We start from the raw sequence: 15,656 nt of genomic DNA, 5'->3' as shown, positions 1-15,656 counted from the left end.
CCACCCCTGCCTGCCCCCACCTCATCCCTGTGAGAACTGAAGTGTTGGTCACACCAAAGTGTCAGCAAACAACTAGTGAAAAAAATACCTGTGTTGTAGTTTAAGGAAAATACTTTTTTTTTCTCTCCAAAGATACTCTTTCCTCTCTTCTGTGCCAAATGTTTTCAATGAATCTGTCCTGTTTATTCAGGCAGAGCTTAAAGTTTTTTTTTGAAACTTCATCAGAATGTCGAAGGAAGAAGAGTTCCTTCCATTGTTATTTTGGATAATATTTCTGAGGCTCTAATTTAGGTGAACAGATTGACCTGATCTTGATTTTCCTCTGTCGTGTTTACCTTGCTGCATTGTTATTTTGAGTCTGTTCACGGGATGCTGGGCAGATGCCATTGACGTAATTGTTGTTTTTTTAAGCAAAGAGGATTGAAAATTCTATTTCAGAGTCGCCTGTGACCTTTAATGGACACCTGTACATAACTGCTTCCTTTTATGAATAAAAGTGGGGAGAGGTAGATGTGCGTATAGACTTTAAATAACTTATTTTTTTTAAGTATGCAAGCTGAAATATGCTCCTTTAAAAGAGAATTCAGATAGCAGGCAAAATACTGTAAAAGAAAGCTGTCCTCCAGAAATGCCACTAGATCTTAGGCTAGTTAAGAAATTGGCACCGGAGATTTATTTCTGTCAGGACATAAGATGGATATTGAAGGGCTGCAGTCTCCGTGTGGAAGACACCAGAAACAGGAATTAACCCTAACACCTCCCTCTCTCTCCTTCACCCTTGCCCCCCCTTCACCTTATCAAGCCATTACTGGAAATGTCTGTTTTACTTCCAAATAGTCTCAATTCCATCTTTTTCTTCACATTTCCATCCTGGATACAGTCAGGTATTGTCTGGGTGATTAAAGCTGCCTCCCTCCAGTCCCTGTGTGTCCATTCTGGACTCTCTCTCATCTTTTCTGTAGCCCAAATCTGATAAAGGCCTGTGTCCTTGCCCCATCTCAGTCTACTACACAGAGATGGCATTTAGGAGGCTTCCTGTCACTCTTAGCATAATGACTGAACTTCTTAATGTGCCTTATGGGGCCCTGTGTGAGCTGGTCCATACTCATGTCGCTAACGACAAACCTGCCACTTCCCCCCCATTCTTCACACACCAGTCACACCAATCACCTTTTAGACCTTTTTACTTGCTGTGTTCCTCTCACCACAGGGCCTTTGCACATTCTCTTCTGACTGTCTGAAATACTCCATGTATTCATGCCAAGTCACATCTTCTCATCTTTCAGACCCCAGTTCCTACCTCCCTCACATAGGTAAACCCTCCTGGACTGTGCTCTGGGTCAGGTCTTCCTCTTTTGTCTGTATTGACCTTAGTTTCTTCTCCTTAATAGCTCCATCCAGAGCAGTTTTGTCTTTTTTTTTTTTTTTTAAGATTTTATTTATTTATTTGACAGACAGAGATCACAAGTAGGCAGAGAGGCAGGCCGAGAGAGAGGAGGAAGCAGGCTCCCTGCTGAGCAGAGAGCCCGATGCGGGACTCGATCCCAGTACCCTGGGATCATGACCTGAGCCGAAAGCAGAGGCTTTAACCCACTGAGCCACCCAGGTTCCCGAGCAGTTTTGTCTTTTATGCTTTATTTGCTTAAAATCTCTCTCTCACTGGACTGTATGCTCACTGGGGACAAGGACTGTATCTGTATTTATCAAAAGACGAAAGTGGTACCTAGCACAAAGTAAGAACTCAATAATATGCGAAGTGGTATGTGGATGGATGAGTGGCTTCTTAAGTTGTCTGTTGTACTAATTAGAATGGACACTGTTCTACTTCCAAGGTGTTGGAGGCTCAGCTCCGACTGAAGCAACAGATAGAGAAAGAGGTCTTCTGTTCACAGTCCCCAAAACGGGGCAGATGTGTCTCTCTTGGCAGAGATGCCCAGTTGCCCTGGTCACATCCTGGGGCCATTTTCCTCTCTAGCTTTTCCTGAGTGTCCGCTCTGCTGGCTTTTGTTCTGCTGTACCCAGCAGGCTTCCGTCAGCGTGCCCCTCTGTGTCTGCTTAGGGCTATTCTCCATTCCAGTCCATTCTCCATTCCAGTTAGGAATACAGCCCTTTGCCTTGAATGCCTGGAAACTAAAGGGGTGATTTTGAGTCTTAGGACAAGAGTCTCAGGTACTAAGTACTAAAAAGTACTAAAACAGTTTTGAGCTTGGGCTGAGGACTCAAATCTCCTGAGCAGCATGACTTTTTCTGAGATAAAGTCTCCTTATCTATAAAATGGGGATAATATTAATTAACTTTAATAATATATTCTATTTTATTCGAAATAGCCAAAGTTTATAATTTCAACATATAATCAGTAATAAAATAACTACTGAGGATTTTCCATTCTTTTAGTTTATATTAAGTCTTTAAAATCCAATGTAGGACACCTGGGTGGCTCAGATGGTTAAGCATCTGCCTTCGGCTCAGGTCATGATCCTAGGGTCCTGACATCAAGTCCCGCATCAGGCTCCCTACTCAGCAGGGAGCCTGCTTCTCCCTCTGCCTCTCTCTCTCTCTGTCTCTCATGAATAAATAAATAAAATCTTTTAAAAATATAAAATAAAATCCAATGTGTGTCTTAAATGTATTAGCACATTTCAGTGTGCACTGGCCATGCTTGGAATGCTCGGTAGCTAGTGGCTGCTGTATTAGGCAGTGCTGTCTTAGTGAATTCGTATAAAACACAGTGCCTAGTTCCTACTTAGCATTGAACAGATGTTGGCAAAATTACTGTTACTCATTTAAAACATAAAAAATTGGGTGGTCAGATATTTGTACTGCATGTTTGCATATACTGCCACATGGGGAGAGGCCTCAGATCTGCTGTGGTTTTTTACCACCCCCCCCTTTTCAAAGGAACGAAGAGTTGACTTTAACTGTTCTTCCCCGTTGCCTGGAAGTTGGCCTCAAGGTATCAGAATGAGGTCAGTTTTGTGGTTTACGGTCAACTTTTCTTCTAGAGGTGGGAAAAGGGAAACTCAGCGAGCCTCCAGTGCTGCGTGCCTGTCTCTGTTTTTTGGCTCTTTTCTGTTTAATTACTTGAAGCTGGAACAACTCAATTTTAAAACAAAACATATGGGCTGAGAGTAATTGGGAGGACATTTGCTAGTGATGTAGCAGCAAAGGTATGCAGTTGAGGCCCCAGCCCTGGGCCGCTTGCTTAGGTATCAAGTGCTTTCCATCACTTCACTGTGTTTTGTCTTCAAATTCTTAAACCTTGTTTGGAGAGTCACAGTTGAAGCAGGAAGTCTTAGAGCAAGATTGTAGAGGAAATTGTCTGTGAGTCTTCTTTAAATTCTGATTTTTTCCCCCTCTCCTCTTGGTGGAAAATCACTGGTTTCCAGTCTGTTTATATGATTTGTGAAGGAAAAGGGGTTTTCCAAGTGCCCAGAAGAGAGAAGAGCTTCATACAAAGAGGAGAAAGTTGGCTCACCGTTGAATTTCTCTGTTCTTCTAGGTTGCTCTGTGTCTGACCTGCACAGGGGAATTTCTCTTCTACAACCAGTCCTTGTATGAAGGCAAGGTTCTCATTGTCTTACCTCTTCAAGTCCACTTTGCCTGCTGCAGGGAGGAATATACAATGTCCTCGTCCTATCCTGTGTAATTCTAATCTAAATGCCTCTACTTTCTACCCCATGGGGGCAAATGGGAAAATTTTGGGACTGGTGAGAATGCGTAGTTTGATGTCAGTCTCCTCTTGGTTCCCATCTCTGCTGCATCATTCAGGAGTGGTTGAAACCCTGTAAGCTTCATTCTTCCCTTTCTTAAAATGGGATTAATGACAGTGCCTATTCCACAATAAATTTGTGGTGAGGCTTAAAAGAGACAGTGCAGACAAAGCACTAATGGGCACAGTGCCTGTCCAGGAATAAGGAATAAATGTTAGTGATTAGACAGGAGCCTTCCGTGGGAACCTGTCCCCCCGGGAGGAACAGAGCTGACTGTGATGTTCTTGGCCACGCAATCCCACCCATCGCTAGAGGTGACGGTGTTGGAGTATTGCATCAGGGAAGAGGGTTGACTATTGTCCGTGAAGAGCTTCTGTTGTGAGAAGGTGAGGCTTTTCACGGGGTAGGTGTGAAGTCAGGCACTCTGTGATTTCGAGGTCTGATGGGATGCTGTGTCTGCCCTTCTGGCTCGTTACCGCATTGAGCCTAGGACCGCTACATATGAAAGAAACATGCTGAATTGCTCTGCTTTTGTACTAGAGTCCCAAGTATCTTGGAGTCATTTGGGGGACTGGTGCATTTGTCATTTTCTATCAGAAACATAAAGGGACACTCTGACCGGGGCCGTAGAGGGACCAACCATAGTTTTCTGTCGGGACGTTCACAACAACTCTTTCTAAACCCTTTCCAAACCTCTGAGAGCAAGAACAGGAAGAAAGGGGTCTTCTGTTTTTGTCAAATCAAGGGCGTGCTGCAGCTTCTGCGTCTAGGGGTTCCAAAGGTGTTGGATGTGGTTCACTACAGAGTCTGATAATTGGCAGGAGATTCGGGAAATTCTTCTAAGAACACAAGCAGATTTTCAGGGCCGTCAGCCTTCTTTGTTTTGTTTTGTTTTGCTTTTTTCCCCAGTCCCGCCTTTCCCCTCTGCTCTTGGTGTTCCCCCCCACCCAGCCCCCCTCGGATTGATGAGCTGATGCCCACAACGTGTCAGCTCCCCCTGCTGCGAATGAAGACCTTGCCAGGTGGACAGCTCTCAGATTTCCCCAGAACGGCAAAGAAGAACCACCCGCACGCCCGTCTTCTCTGTACGGCCCTCTCAGTGCACAGCTTCCCTGACATTTAACTTAATCAAGATGTTAGTAAAATAAACAGGGTGCGCTGCTGCCGTCAGACTGAAACTGCTCGTTAACCTGCCCGCTCTCCTTTCACTTCAGTGTTTGGGTAGGAAATTCCAAGTTGTTCTTGGTAATGAGGATGAGGAATAAGATGTGTCTTTGCTCATGGCCAATTACACCCGGTCCTGACCACTGGGCTCTGAGGGGGTGGACAGCCCTGTACAATGTGTCATCAAAGATAGGACACCCTGATTACAAGACCTGCTATTATTTTAGGTAAAGTCAAGGAGAAAAGAATGAGATACCATTGATTTTAAGACCTGTCCTGATTTCAGACGTGTTAAAACGTGGACGGAAATGTGTATCCCCGAGCAGATGGAATACAGTGACAACTAAGTACAGTAGGGAGTCCCCCCGGGGTACTGCTTGCTCCACCCCCCCCCCCAAGCACAGCTCAGGAGCAGCACTGTGGGGGTGTGGTTGGGGAGAGGAGACAGCTCTGTAGTGGGTGCCCCTTTATCTCACTGTGGTGTTCGTGTGCTCCCAGGTATATGCGAAGTTATGGCACTGAGGGGAGACCAGGCCGAGCTGTAGAAGCCCTTCTTAAGGATGATAGAAGTCATTTAAGTTTCTGAAAAATGGAAGAATCCAGGACTTTTCTTTGGGTCACGTTGGACTTTGTAAGATACATGTTACCTTTGGAAGAAGTGGTAAAGAGTGTGGTGCTCTGCCTGCCTTCTTCCTGGCCCGTACCCAGCAGCGTGATGGTGTAGAGAGGATCACTGGCTTTCTTCTGTTCGTGTCCCTCATACTCCATTTTCTAGTGAACACCGGGCTTGGATTTATAGGGGCAGGAACTATGCCCTCTCCTACACTGAAAGGCAACCTTAGACATTATTAATAACTTCGGTTTTACTCAAGGTTCTACCTAATTATTATCCTTCCAACCCTTCTTTTTAAATAACTTGGGTTTTTTTTTTTGTTTTTCTAGCTTTATTGAGGTAGAATTGACAGATAAAATTATAAGATATTTAAAGAGTACATCGTGATGATTCGATATGTACATATGTTGTGAAGGGGTTCCCCACCCTTGAGGTAACACATCCATGACCTTACGGTTACCTTTCGGTGTGTGACATCATTTCCGTTCCCTTAGCGGAAGTTAGTTTTACAAGACAGTGTTACCAACTGTAGTCATGGTGTTTACATTACATCCTCCGACCTCATTCATCTTACAACTTGTACCCTTTTGCTAACCTTTCAGTATTTCCCCCCCTGCCCCTGGCAACCATGTTTTTATTGTTTCTATGAGTTCAGTTTATTTATTTAGATTCCGCGTGTAAATGATGCCATGTGGTATGTATCTCCTCTGTCTGGCTTATTTTACTTTGCATAAAGCCCTCCGGGTTCATCTGTGTTGTTGCAAATGACAGGATTTCCTTCTTTTCTAAGGTTGATTCCTATACCACGTTTTCTTTACTCAGTCCTTCTTCATGCTTAATTTTAATCAAGATGGTTATGGTATTTCTTTTTCTGTCAAAGGCTGTCACTCAGATTTTAGACAAGAGTATTTCTCAGCCTGGTAAAGTGACAAAAGAATTGGTTGAGAACTTTGTTTGTATTTGTATTAGTAAAAACATAGCATTAACCCTTACACTTAACACCCTTTTTTTCCTTTCTTTCAGTTTTTGGGAATAGCATTTCTTGGAATTGGACTGTGGGCGTGGAATGAAAAAGTAAGTTGATGCACCCATTTTGGTTGCTAGAGGTTGCACATTATCCTACACTTTGTCTCCTTTTCCTCTGACAGCTGCAAACTATGAAGAAACATGGTTCTTTCATGAAAGAAAGTGTTCTTGGAAGATAATGTCATAGTTCTAAGGCTCCTTAGGACTAAAGACTAAATCGTCATTATATCAAAATAATTACAAAAGTAACTACATGTGCATAACAGAGATCGTGTGTTGAAATTGTGTCAGTTAGCTGGAAGTAACCTATTTTTGTGGAACATTTCCTCACTCTGGCACAAGAATTTCAGTAATGCTTATAAATATCACCAAACCACCTGCAGCCTTCCCTCTCTCTTTCTCTTTTTTAACCCTTTAAAAGATTACTCAGGCCATAAAGATTATTTTTCTTTTTGGTGCATTATATAATGAGCTATTAGCATGTTGTATGAAAGAAGCTAGATATAATTCATGTTTGAAAATCAGATAAACTTCACGTTAATACTAAAGAATGTGACTACTTGTCTACTGATTGAAAGTATTCAGGAATGTAAAGAATTTATGAGCAAATCCAACATACAGTACTTATGATTATAATACTTATGTCTTTATGAGCAAGTATAGTATTTCCTAGGGATTATTTCCTCGATATTTCCTAGGAAATAGTCTGGAAATATGGAGGAGCATATTCTAGGCTATGGTGAAGACACGATGTTCTGGACAGTTGATGCTCTACAAAACACGTTCATGACCCCACCACCCTGTGTCCAGTTCTCTGCCTCACTTCCCCTCTGTACCTTTTAATTGTTTTTTGACAAATTCTACTGAGACCAGGCACTGGAATTCAAAAATTAACATGAACTGCTTTTTTCTTCCTTCTTTGGGAGTAGAATCCTTGACAGCATTTTATCTCCCACCTTGAGGGAATGAGGGAGCAGGTGGATGGGTGAAAACTCACAGACAAAGAGCTTAGCTTCAGTTCTCCAGAAGACCTGTCTATTATTCCTTCGGTGTTTCTTCCTTTGACCTTGTCCATGGCCTAAAGCCAAGAGTTTCTGTGAGATGTTCTATGTACTAGGAGAGCAAAAGTAAGAATGTTCAACAAACAAAAACCCCCTCAGTTGTCAGTAGGAATTTCTACAAGAAAAAAATGTTCAGATTGCATCAGATAAAACTCAGAGTAAATCCTGAGTTTTGAAAGTGAACCACCCTCTGTTTATTTACAAAATACCTACATACAGAATATAAAGTGTTTTACCAAAAGCCAACCACCTGCCCGCAACATTCTGAAGCAGGGCAGTGATGAAGGGAGATAAGTTCTCCAAACAGACATAATTTGATCTCTAGAAACTTTTAAGTTGAATACTCGTCATCTTTTGGAAAAGCGAATCAGTCCCCTTTTTGGCTCATAGATTTGTATTGGTGGAATCTCAGAAATGTTACTTTTAGAAGCCTTCTGATTGGTTAATGATGGATAACACAGCTTTTTTATAATCCTCCTTTAATAAGAGTCCGTTTCTATCTGATTTGAAAAGATGTTGGAAGGCATTAAATGAACTAATTGTCTACTGTAGCAATAAACAGACCATTGGTAATTTTGAAAGTTTTTTTTTTTTTCTCTTTGTGAAATATAATTACCTTCTTGTTTCATCAGTTGCCCCAAAGGTCTCTTCTGTGATAAAATCACAAAATTCTAAAGCTGGAAGGGTCACACAAATATCAGAGCAAGGGGGTACTGCGGTCCTTGTGCTGGGGGGAAACAGCAGACCCCTCTTTGTCAAGGCCACTGCCAGTAAATAGAAAGTTTCACTGGAGAGCTGAAGTTACTTGGCCAGTTACGCAGCTACTGTGGAGCAGAACTCTGTAAGCCGGGACCAAGTGGAGGTAGCAGAGGGTAAAAGGACATGGAGGACACCTAATTTGTTGCACATTGGCCACATCTCTGCACCCCCTAACCCCGCCGCCCCCCGCCATGGGACACAGCGGTGAATCATGCAGAGTTCCTGCGCCTGTGGGGCCCTGACAGTTAACTAGGCAGTTAACTAGCCGAGGACTTCTTCCTGCCACCTTGGATGCTGCCCCTTAGGTACTGACCACCAGAGTCTCTCTAACCACGATGGACTCGCACTGGGACTTCTTTAAGATGTCTGTCCGATGACTTCACTCCTCTGCTCGAGTCAGCTGATTTTCCATAGCTCCCTGTGAAGCATAAAGTTGATACAGCCCCCTTTGGGCCCTTGCCCCAACCCCCCCCCCCCCTTTTTTTTCCTGCCCCAGTGGTATCTGTGCCTCCGCCCTCACTGGCTCTGTTCTAGCCACTGTCCCCTCAGGAGTCTCAAGGGACATTTGTCTCCCTCCTGCTCTGAGCGTTCTTTGCCTGGCTGTCACCAGGCTTTGCTCCTCCTCCAAGTCTGGCTCAAATGACCTTCCCATGGAACCTACATGACTACCCTCCTCTCCACTTTGGACCTGCTTCCTCACACTCAGGTCCATGTGACATGCTGTCTGTTTCCCATCATCATACCTTTCATGGCATGTCCTCAGCATCTTGAACCCTGCCTGACACAGACAGACTCTGGGGAAATATATTTTCCAAGAAGTGAATTCAAGAAGAGGGGTAAACAGTAAATCAGGGTCCCAGAGAAGGGGCAGTGAGGTTGGATGGCACACAGTGAAGAAATGCACTGGGGTGGGGGACGGGGGGACAGCAGGCCAGCAGGAAGAAGAGACAGGGAAAGGCAGCAGTCTTCCCCATGGCAGTCTGCGGGCTCTCTCCTTCCCCTTGGCCTTCACTCCCCTATTTCTGGGGTACCTCAGGACACTGGGCAGAGAGTAGGCACTGAGCAGGCCCCTGCACTACTCCCATCCCTGCAGGACTGGCACCCATAATGTGGGGCCATGGAACCTGATCTGCATCGATCCCCTTGGTGACTGACTGGAAAGGCAACTCTGTCGAAGCCCTTTGGGTTAACTACTTCTCAGCTGGACCCGGCCTCAGGGGGTGAAATTCTGAGGTGAACCGGAATTTGGCCAAGGGTGGTGGGCAGCATGGTCCTCCTGGGCTGATAACACCAGCCTGTGAATCAGCAAATCCACTCCCACCACGCTGTAGAGGTGTGGTGACATTTACTTGAAGGAACACCTAGAGGTGGGTTGTCTCCGAACTGGGTCACAGCTGGAAGGATCAGATTTCCTTAGTAGACAAAGCTTTACACATTTTTATGTGGAATACAGAAACATTCAAGACAAAAATTACTACCCGCCCCCCTGTACATACTTAATACCAGGCTGAGCCTTAAACCTAGGGCTAATACTATCATGGGCTTATTTTTTTTAAAGACTTTATTTATTTGACAGAGAGAGCAATGGGAGCATCAGGTAGAGAGAGAGGGAGATGCAGACTCCCCACCGAGCAGGGAGCCCGATGCTGGGCTCCATCCCAGGACCCTGGGATCATGACGTGAGCCGAAGGCAGACGCTTAACCCACTGAGCCGAAGGCAGGCGCCCCTATCTACCATTGACTTTTAGACATAACAATTAAACAATTCATTTCATCTAAATTCTGAATTGACTGTGCAGATGCAGAGGATGACTATGTCTCCAGGGGAAACTGGTTTATGTGCAATTTTTCAGAGATCATAGGACCTGCTGTTCTAGAACGAACATTAACAATCTGTAGCATGAATCACCTCTATAACAGGCTTGGCAGCATCCAGCCATAACAGCATTTATTGAGCACATAGCACAGGACAGGGCTTGTGCTGGCCCCTGGGGATATAATTCCTCAGGGAATTTACAGTGTAGGAAGGGTGTGCATATGTATGTGTGTATGTATATATACATAAACTAGTACATTATAATAAATGCTAATTTGGGGGCATATGTAAGTTTAGCAATTGCTGTGGCGAAATACTCACCACTTTTGTCTCTTTGGGTTCCTCTTAGTGTTTGAAAGACCTTCCTTCTACCAAAGTAGAATCCTGTCCTACTAGTTTTTATTTACGGATTGTAGATCAACCCTATCGGATCCTACAGAGCAAGTCCTTCTGCATGTTGGCCCTTAAGGTATTCGGGGTTCAGGCCTGGTTTCTTGAGTTTCCCGGCTAAACATCTGCTTCTCTCTAGGAATTGGGGGGTGGGGGAGTTGTCCCTTTATCATCTTGGTCTAGCTCCTCTGACCTTTTTCTAGTGTGTCCCCCCTACCGTTGAGAGGGTGCTTTGGGGCCAGAGTGGGTATGGCTGGGTTATGTCCCTTCTCCTCTTGCCTGTTGTCCATGTCTTAAGATCCCACTGTTGATCATGGACACTCGCAAGTTGGTCTCAGATCCAGCTAAGTGTACCCTTTCCACCTCAGGTCTGGCTGATTTTTCAGAATCAGAGGTAAGGCTCCATGTACCCAGCTGTTACCCAGCACATTCCCCATTCCACTAAGCTTGGTTTTAGCCACACATTTGGATCAAGCTTCTCCCTCAGTTCTTTCTTCTAACTCATGCCTTCCTTTAGCTCCTTGCCACACCCCCGCCCCGTGCTGTCTGGGGATTTTCTGATTCAGTAGGTCTGAGGTGGACACTGGGATGCTTTATTTTCACAAGCCTTCTAGATTGTTCTGATTGCAGTCCATTTTAGTTATCACTGATAAAAGCCATTGGTATGTTGAGTAGGCTAAGGACAGAGCTCAATGACATGTCACTGGAAATTTCCTTTGAGATTGACACTCATTCACTTATATGTGCCCTTGGGTGTCATCAGTCAAGCAGTTTCTAATCCATCTACTTTTCATTATATCAGACTGTTTATCTGCTGCTTATTTTTGTAGACAGACTGTGTCCTTCCCTTTTTCTGTAATTACCAGCCTAGGAACTTGATTGAACCTGGTCCTTTCTTACTGAACCCGTACTAGGTCCTGGAGCACATCACTTTTTCATTTGAGAACTCAGAAACCCTGTCAGTAAAGCAAGGACTAAGGTACAGTTTATCATTTCCCCCTTCTAGAAATGCTTTCTTCACTTGGCTTCCGAGATATCCCACATTCCCAGTTTCCCTGCCTCTCAGGCAATGCCTTCTCATACTCCTTTGCCTGAGGCTTGGTCCTGAGACCTCTTCTCTGTCTTCACTCAGGCCCTAGGCAATCTCATCCCAGTTTGGGGCTTCATACGCCATCTGTCGCAGATGACTTCCCAATTCAGATCTTTGATTGAGACCTTACTCTCTCCAGACTTGTGTAGCCGGTACCTTCCCTAGCATCTCCGCTTCAATGTCCAGTGGCTTCTGAAAATCCAAAACAGCACTCCTGATTCCCTCCTCAAAGCTTTTCTTCCCAAATGGTAGTAAAGGACAATTCCCTCCTTCTACTTGCTCAGGTTTTCCTGACCCTCTTCCTTCTTTCCTTCTCAGACCCTGTTCAGTCCACTCTGCCTTGAGAAAATGTGGGGAATCTCGTTTCTTCTCATTGCCTCCACTGTTTTGCCCTGATTGTAGCTGCTTCCACATCTTGCCTACATTAGTGCAGAAGCCTTCAGTTGTTTCTCCATCCTCGACTCTTGTTCCCCTGCTCCTACCCCAGGCACATCTCCATGAAGCAGCCAGAGTAATACTTTCAAAATATAAGAGAGCGTGGCTAGTATCAAAGAAACAAGAAGTAACAAATATTGGTGAGGATGTGGAGAAAACAGAACCTTTGTGCCTTATTGGTGGGAATGTAGATTGGTGCAGCCATTGTGGAAACAGTGTGGAGCGTCCACAAAAAATTAAAAATGGAAATACTAGATGACGTAGCAATTCCACTGCTGGGTATTTATCTAAGAAAACAGAAAAGATATACACAGCATGTTCATTGCAGCATTATTTACAGTATCAAGATTCTGGAAGCAACCTAAGTGTCTACTGACAGGTGAAAGGATAAAGATTTGGTGTATGTATTATATAATGGAACGTGACTCAACTGTAAATAAGGATGAAATCTTAACCATTTGTGACATGGATGAACCTAGAGAGTATTCTGCTAAGTGAAGTAAGTCAGAGAGAGAGAGAGACGCCTGGGTGGTTCAGTTGGTTAAGTGTCTGCCTTCGGCTCAGTCGTGTTCCCAGGGTCTTGGGCTCGAGCCCTACATTGGGCTCCCTGCTGGGCAGGGAGCTTGCTTCTTCCTTTCCCTCTCCAGCTCCCCTTGCTTGTGCTCTCTCTCTCTCTCTGTCAAATAAATAAATAAAATCTTAAAAAAAAAAAAGCCAGAGAGAGAAAGACAAATGGTATACGATTTATATGTGGAATCTAAGAAAATAAAACAGATCCTAGATACAGAGAACAAATCAGTGGTTAGAAGGGTAGGAGAGGGGGAATGAGTGAGATAGGGGAAGGGCAGTAGAGACACCAACTTGCAGTTATAAGTCACAGGGATGAAAAGTACCGCCTGGGGAATATTGTCAATAATATTGTAATAACTTTGTGTGATAACAGATGGTAACTAGACTTTTTTGGTGATCATTTTATAATGTGTATAAATGATGAATCCCTATGTTATATACCTGAAACTAGTATGAAATTTAATGTCAACTATACTTAAAAAAAAAAAAAAAGTCTTAACACTTCTGTGCTCCAGACCTTCCAGGGAGCTCAGTGAGCTACCATCTCACTCCATCCCATAGATGTCGTCCCATTACTAACCTCACTTTCCACCTTGCCCTTTCCTGCTGCTGTAGCCCCCACTGACCACAGTACTGTTTCTCCAAAATCTCAACACCCCCCACCGCTATCCCCCACCTGGGCCCTTTGTCCTTGCTCATCCCCTACCTGGGATGCTGTCCCCTAGAGATCCACTTTGGCATTTTTCTTCACTTTCTGATCTCTGATCTAATGTCACCTCCTTCCACAGGCCTTCCTGGCCTATTTAAAGTCACTGCTGTCACCCCATGCCCCTGCCCTCTCTCCCCTACTTCCCTGTGTTTTGCTCCTACGTGTTTTCATAGAATCGAGCACTTCCACACCAGCAAGGGCATTGCTCTCGCACACCACTAAAAAAAGCTCTGGGAGGGCAAAGACTTTTGTTTACTGCTACACTCCAGTACCTACAGCATTGGCACAGAGTTGGTGTTCAAAAAATACTGCTTCTGAAACAGTGAATGACCAAACGAATGATGAAAGCATTCTCTTAAACTGTGGCGATTTTGTGGCCTGTGGTGTGAAGGTGTGAAGTTGCCTCAGATCTCTTGTTGGCGGGCAGTGGGGATAGATTGTCCTGCCTGAGAGTGAGCAGAGTTACGTGTGGCTGTGATGTCTGATCGATAGCGGGACAGTGTTACGAACAACAACACGGCCCCTAATTTGGGATGTTGGGGAAGAAAATAATCCTTTATTTCTGGCATAAAAATGGGAATCAATATGTGATTGTCCTGTTTGGTGGGAAAACGAGGGGTGCCTTTCCTTCTCCATTTTGCCCAGCATGTATGCTGGTTCCTTAGCGTTTAGGGTGGGGGTGATTGGCAGAGTGCTCCTTTGCCAGCAATCGCAGGTTGGGGTGCTCCCTGCAGCGTCAGCTAGGGCCGGGAGGAGCCTCCACTTTTCTGAGTAGGAAGAGCATCCGTCACTGGCCAGGTCCCATGGTCCCCCCTGTCCCCCCAATCCAGCCACTAGCTGTCTGGGCCAAGGGTGCATCCAGCTGGCTTTAGGGGGCCTGAAAACACCTTGCAGGCAGGGGTCCTGCGCCCTTTTCCACTCAGTTCTGGCTGTGTGTTGCCTACACTGCTGAGGCTGAGAAGATGTCTGTGAGCAAATGAGTGAGACCATGCAGAGGAGCTTTATATGCCCTAAAGATGACACAGGAAAAGGTAGCTCTTCCTGAAGGGGTTTCATTTTCACTTCTGTCTCTGTGGATCCTTAGGGTTAAACTTTAAGAGAACGATGACCTATTCTTTTGGAGGTGGGGAAACTGAGGCCCAGAGGGGTTACACTGGAAGTCTGGCCTCTCCCCATAGGCCGGGCCCCAGCCCTCCCCTGCCCTCCTTTTTGCTCACCCTGCTCTGGCTCCAGTGGGGAGCGGACTAGAGGGAAAGTCAGTGGCTGTTCTGAGCCCAAAGGGGAATGGGAATTAGAAAAGCTCTGGCCTGTACTGCTTTTCTCTGGGGCTTTCCTGGGGATGGACAAGGAAGATTCTTTCTCCTGGAGGCTTTCCCCTGACCACTGCCTTGCTCTGAGTCTCATTTCAGAACCTTCCAGTTGCTTCTTGTCACAGTCATTGACAAGATTGTTTTCCAAGACTCACCTTGGAAAAACTGCCCCAATTTTCCCAGGAAGGAAAATCTGAGACCATGAGATTCAGTGCTTCAGGCCATTCATGGTGGTGGCCATCAAGTTTCCATAGCCAGAGGGAGGCTGTAGGGGTCGGGGGTTCCCCCGATATCTGGAACAGGACACTACACACTTTGGCTTGGAAACTACTCTTAAGGAGCCGCTTCTGAGATGCCGAAAATCCTTCTTTGAAGATAGCGTCCCATTGGCGGAAATATAGTGAGTTAGTCCACATCTCTCTCTGTTACCCAAGTCATTCTCTCGAGTTTTCTGTTGTAGTCCAAAATCTGAAAACGGAGCAGCTCTTGCTCAGTACCTGCAAAGTTAGCATGCAAGTTGATATGTTGTAACCAGTACTTTTTCTTTCAGTGTGTCTGTGTAAACCTTTTTCAGAGGGGTTTCTCAGGAATGAAATGGAGGTGGGTCGAAAGTTCCATGACTTTGTTATTCCCTCTCAGATATCATAGTCCTACTTTCATTCTTGAGACACAAGTCCAGGCCCAGATGAGTTGGATGGTGATCAAAACTCCAGCCCTGATGTTGGGTTCCAGTGTTCTCCCTCACCCAGCTCCATCTGCCTTGGGCCCCTGAGGGGGGAAGCAGGGTGAGGCCTTTGCCCCCTGCTTCCTCCCGTCACCCTTCCCCCACTCACCAGGTGTTCGTCTGCCCACTTCCTGCTGGAGCTGAAGTGCAGGTGAGGCCGTGCTCTTGGGACCTGGCAGAGGGTGGAGGGGATGATACTTTGGTCTTTTTGAAGCTTCCCTGCCGAGTCCCTCTGTCTGGTGGTTCCCTTGAGTTTGGTGGCTGTGTCTACTCCAAGTG

The 15,656-nt window shown here is 45.2% G+C and overlaps 1 protein-coding gene across 2 annotated transcripts in view; it reads left to right on the top strand.

The window, feature by feature from the left end:
* TSPAN5 (tetraspanin 5) overlaps positions 1-15,656 on the top strand; it is a 170,680-nt gene that overhangs the window by 131,415 nt on the left and 23,609 nt on the right. For both annotated transcript variants that reach the window (XM_080796955.1, XM_080796954.1), the window contains exon 2: positions 6,511-6,561. In XM_080796955.1, coding sequence (XP_080653081.1) covers positions 6,511-6,561 — 51 coding nt within the window. The remainder of the gene's footprint in view (positions 1-6,510; positions 6,562-15,656) is intronic.

Source organism: Martes martes (assembly GCF_963455335.1).
Source record: "Martes martes genome assembly, chromosome: 2".
Classification (NCBI taxonomy): domain Eukaryota; kingdom Metazoa; phylum Chordata; class Mammalia; order Carnivora; family Mustelidae; genus Martes; species Martes martes.
This window is presented reverse-complemented; position numbering and strand designations above follow the sequence as displayed.